This window comes from Haemaphysalis longicornis, unplaced genomic scaffold (assembly GCF_048455015.1).
Source record: "Haemaphysalis longicornis isolate Haplotype H1 unplaced genomic scaffold, Haemaphysalis longicornis Haplotype H1 scaffold_1, whole genome shotgun sequence".
Taxonomy (NCBI): Eukaryota; Metazoa; Arthropoda; class Arachnida; order Ixodida; family Ixodidae; genus Haemaphysalis; species Haemaphysalis longicornis.
In genome coordinates this window covers 39,422,689-39,427,448 of record NW_027526203.1, presented here as the reverse complement: position 1 = coordinate 39,427,448, position 4,760 = coordinate 39,422,689, and the positions used below count along the sequence as shown (strand labels likewise).

The window sequence follows — 4,760 nt, the reverse complement described above, 5'->3', positions numbered from 1 at the left end:
CGGGATGAAACCGGCGAGCCCGTCAGAGACATCGTGGAACACCTCACCCGACACATGGCGCAGCTGAACGACCCCTTGCCGCCCAATGCAACTGAAGAGCGAAGTGAAAAGTGCGCTGCACACTGCAGTATCGCGGACACTTACAAGTGCGACTGGCAGGTGTCTCGGCGCGCGCTGGACCGCGCACTTGCCGGAATGAGCTCTAGCACGGCCCAGGGTCTGGATGCAATACCGGCGGGCTTGGTGAAAAGCCTAGGGAATGTGGCCCGCGACACACTGGCCCTTATTTTCACCGCAATCATCGCCGGGGAGCCGCTTCCAGCGGACTGGCAGTGCGGCCGCGTGCGCCTCGTCCGCAAGAAAGGTGGGGTGCTGGGGACCGACCCATCCCGGTGACCAGTGTAATGTACCGCCTCTTTATCCTTGTAGTAAAAAGCTGTATGAGTGCCTCGGCGCAGTGCTCCGGGGCCCTGACGGAGCTACAGAATGGCTTCCGATCCAGTCGCCGCTTAGAAGACAATCTGTTCACCTTGAGCCAGACAATTGAACTGGCACGGAAGGAGTCGCGTAGTCTTTTCGCGTGCTTCCTCGACGTCGCGAAGGCGTACGACAGCGTTCCACACGAGCCGACGCTCAGCCGAATGTCGGCCCTGAGTATGCCACAAACACTGGTGGACATCCTACGCCGGCTGTACGAGAACAACACCGTTGTGGCCTGGCGGTACCGGTATGGTCTGTACCGGTACGTCGGGGTCCGCTCTCCCCCCTGCTATACATGTTGTGTGTATCGGGGCTGGAGCGAAGTCTGATCGACTCAGGACTAGGATTCCCGTTCCAGTTCCTGTACGAGGGACTACCACATACTTGGGTGCTGCCCGGACTGGCCTTCGCGGATGATCTGGTGCTCCTGGCAGAAACCATCCCCGACATCCAGAGGCTCATCACCCTGAGTACCACACATCTCTCCCTGCTTGGCCTCTCCTTCAACCCAAGAAATCCGCGGTGCTCCAGTTCTCCGGAAGTCCAGGAGTGAACACCGTGCTCTGCCAAACAACGACACCATCCCCTGGGCGACCGAGTACCGGTACCTTGGGGTGATACTCTCCTCTTCGTCGGATCTCCTGGAGGCTCACGAAAAACACCTCAGGCAGGTCTGCCGAAGAGCCAGTGCTGTGCTCCGCCGGAGGTCAATGTGGGGGTGCAACAGATACACCCTCGTTCGTGAGCTGTGGAAAGCGGTCCATGTCCCAGCACTGACCTTCGCCAACGCAGTGACGTGCGTTTCATCCAGCACCCGAGCGTGGCTGGAGCGTGGCCAGCGCGAGGGGGGACGCGTGACGCTCGGCTGCCATGGTGGCGTGACCGTTGAGTTCATCCAGCGTGACCTAGGATGGTCTTCTTTCGAGGCTCGAGAAGCAAGCAGGAAGCTGGCCTTAGAGGCTCGACTTCGGCGCATGGACGATCAGCGGTGGGCGGGACGTGTCTTCCGGTACATGGGCTTCAAGGGCACCCAGACTATGTGGACCTCCCGACTACACACGCTGAGTCGCAAGTTCGGCTTTCTTGCAGAGCCGCTACAGACATCAGGCACCCAGAATCTGAGCAACGTGGCGCGGAAACGTGTACGCGAGGTAGAGAGAGAGAGAATAAACTTTAATTAATCCAGAAAATGCTTGAGAGAGGCGTCCTCATTCCAGGATGCCTTGAGCTTGGGCCGCGTCGACAGCCCTTTCGATCAGGCGCAGCTGATCTTCGAGGCCGGAGCTGGCAAAGGCTCTCTCCCAAAGCTCTGTGGAAAGGTGGGTCTAGGGTGGACTTGTTGCAGCCGACCACAGGCCAGTGGTGCTCGTCCATGCTTCCCAAGTCCACACTGGAGCTGTATCGCTCTTACAAGTCCACCCCAGCAGCGGGATTGTTTTACGACAACAACACTGGGCGTGAGTGCACTGCTCTTCGAGGCCCGCGCGGGAGTACTCCAGACCCTCCTCTACCGTCAGCGCTTTGACTCATCCCCATCTGTGCAAAGTGCCATCTGCCGAGCCTGCGGGGAAGCACAGGAAAGTGCGGAGCACGTGATCACCCAGTGTGCTGTGTTGTCGCCAACTCACCCAGAGGGCACCACTCTACTGCAAGCGTTGGGACTTGTGACCTGCGACAGCGACACCAGATCCACGTTGGTGACGACGTCGAAGGAGAGACTGCGCCAGTGGTGGTGGCGGACCCGGCAACCAGGGTCCAGAGACAAAGGTGCTGCACACGGTGACACTGACTCATAGGGAACCCCGTGATTCGTGCATGCAGTGCCTGCCCTATGCCATGCCTATCCTTTCCTCTGATAATCTCCTTCCTGTAGTTTGAAGTGACGGCTAGGGTGCCAGAATTGTGCACATTTGATACAAATGGGATATACACATCATCATCATCATCATCATCATCATAATTCTCGCGCAATGCGTCCCTCATAGCACCTAGCGCATATATCCGCTAGATCAGTGCCATCGACCGAGGGGATGCCGGTGGTAAACCTGTAAACCATGTAAACCACCTCCTCAAAACTCCAAAATAGAAGTCGGCCCTTACCTGCGCAAGCATTTTGTTTGGCTGAAACAACAGCACACGCCCGTGGCTATCGTCGGCGACTTTGATGTCGATATTCAGAAAAATGACAAGGAACGCTCCCTGGGTATTGTCCTGGACAAATTCGAAGCCGCATGCTGCAACGACTTCAATCAACCATCTGTACGGTATGGTCTTGCAGGGATTTGGCCTTGACCAAAAAGAGATCATCGCTACCAATCAATATAGCAGTGGTTGCTGAATCAATGTAGCATTGCATACGCCCATCAACAAGTGCAGTGGCGTCGCAACTGCTTCGATTTACATCCCCTTTCGCTTTGAAGTTCTTTCGAGCGCGTTTTATGCTTTCTGGTATTCGAGTTTGTTCTTTCATCCAGGAAGCTCGTTTCCTCTCTATCAACGTTACTTCTATCTTTCTTGTTTCCAGAAACTTATCCCCAACTTTCGGGGACACGCGCCTCCGAAGACGCCTACACTGTTAAAAAAACAGTTAATTTACGGGACATGTCCATGCTTTGTTGCCGCAACATGTGCCGTACTACAGCATTACGGCACATGTTGCGTAGCATTAGGTGATGGGAAGTGTTCCGTGGTACTAAATTATGGAAGAAATTTCATAATAACTGGATACAGGAAATGTTCCGTACACATGGGCAGCAGTAAAAGTCCCGTGTAGCTAGGCTACAGAACACGTTCCATATTCATATTGAACAGAGAATGTTCTGTAAAGCTTAACTACAGGAAATATCCCATACAGGTAGGTTATGGAACAAATTCTGTACTATGTCAGTACGAAACATGTTCTGTTCAACTACACTACAAGAAATGTACCATACAATGTAATTACAGTACAATTGCTATTTTTTTAACTACAGGAGTAATGTTGCAATTTCTTTTTATGGCACATGTAGTATTAAGTAAGCATGCATAATTACTGTAAATCGTTAAAATAATAAATCTACTGTGTGCTACAATAGATGTTTCATAGCGATAAACACACTTGCAGCACACGCCAGCAAGATAATACGCTGGAATGCAATGCATTTTTATTCACTCTGAATTGTTATTCACAAACTTTCAAAAAACGCTGCAAGCTCAAGATGATTTTGTTAGTGCATTTGTATAAAAAAAACAGCCTTGAGCTTGCAGCCTTTTCATAAAGGTGTTGTGCCACCAAATTTGTTTCTTGTGCATTCTTTGTTGCAAGCGTTTTGTATTGCTTTAAAAAGCATGACACATGCTCTCACATGCACATATTCTGAGTAAAAAATTTATTATCGCACGATTCATGTGAACAGGATTTGGTTTCGGTTTTTGGGTGCCGATTCAAGCAGTGAGCGCACAGTGTCGCGAGGACGCTCTGCCACGTGTGTCTACCATGCTGCGCTGCGGTACGCTGTGACTTTACTGCGGCGTCCACACACGTGCTTCACCACGGAAGTAAGCACGCTGACTCATCATGTCAAGCTGCGACAACTCCGACACAGACTCTTTGTCTGCATCCTCGGATGCAGACAAATGAAAACCATGGATATGCAAACCATGCCCCTTAACCCCGCCGCCCCCCTCCCCACCCCCCCAAAAAAAATTAGTTGTCACCGCCGCGAATCGAACCCGCAACGTTGATGGAGCGGGCGCGACGCGCGAGACCCCTGCGCCACCGAACAAATGGCCACCGTCCGCGATAATTTAGATAATATTGAGAAAAAAATGATGACCCTAGGAATATACTTCGATTTCAGTAAAGCCTTCGATCGCGTCAATCACAATTTTCTGCTCTCTAAATTAGAAAAATATGGCTTTCGAGGAAATATACTAGCTCTTTTACGGTCGTACCTAGGATCACGTAAACAGTTTACAGAAATTAATCAGTGCAGGTCTAATGTTTGACCGGTTGTCACAGGAGTGCCGCAAGGCAGTATTCTCGGTCCCATTCTCTTTCTGTATTACATAAACGACATTGTCAATATCAGTACAAGATGCACTTTTGTCATTTATGCTGATGACTGCCCAGTGTTTGTTAATGGAAAACAATTACCTGACACAAGAGAACAACAGGTAGACTTTGTGGCGAGATAAAAAATTGGTATGAAACCGATACCCTTTTGCTTAATGAATCTAAAACAAAGTGCGTCTTATATAGTGCTCGGAATACACCCATAACTATACCAAACAGTATTATT

The 4,760-nt window shown here is 51.0% G+C and overlaps 1 protein-coding gene across 1 annotated transcript; it reads left to right on the top strand.

Annotated features, from left to right (window-relative positions):
• Positions 1-440: 440 nt before the first annotated feature.
• LOC144164949 (uncharacterized) lies at positions 441-2,076 on the top strand. The gene is made up of 5 exons (XM_077695173.1): positions 441-732; positions 819-950; positions 1,012-1,622; positions 1,826-1,937; positions 2,027-2,076. Exons 1-5 carry the CDS (start codon positions 441-443, stop codon positions 2,074-2,076), a joined length of 1,197 nt encoding a protein of 398 aa, XP_077551299.1.
• Positions 2,077-4,760: the final 2,684 nt, after the last annotated feature.

Excerpts from the sequence above, each read along its gene's own strand:
- LOC144164949 (XM_077695173.1), top strand. The coding sequence starts at position 441 with ATGAGTGCCTCGGCGCAGTGCTCCGGGGCCCTGACGGAGCTACAGAAT. Across the intron at positions 1,623-1,825 it reads GCAACGTGGCGCGGAAACGT|CCGACCACAGGCCAGTGGTG; the intron begins GTACGCGAGGTA and ends GACTTGTTGCAG. Across the intron at positions 1,938-2,026 it reads TTACGACAACAACACTGGGC|TGCCATCTGCCGAGCCTGCG; the intron begins GTGAGTGCACTG and ends ATCTGTGCAAAG.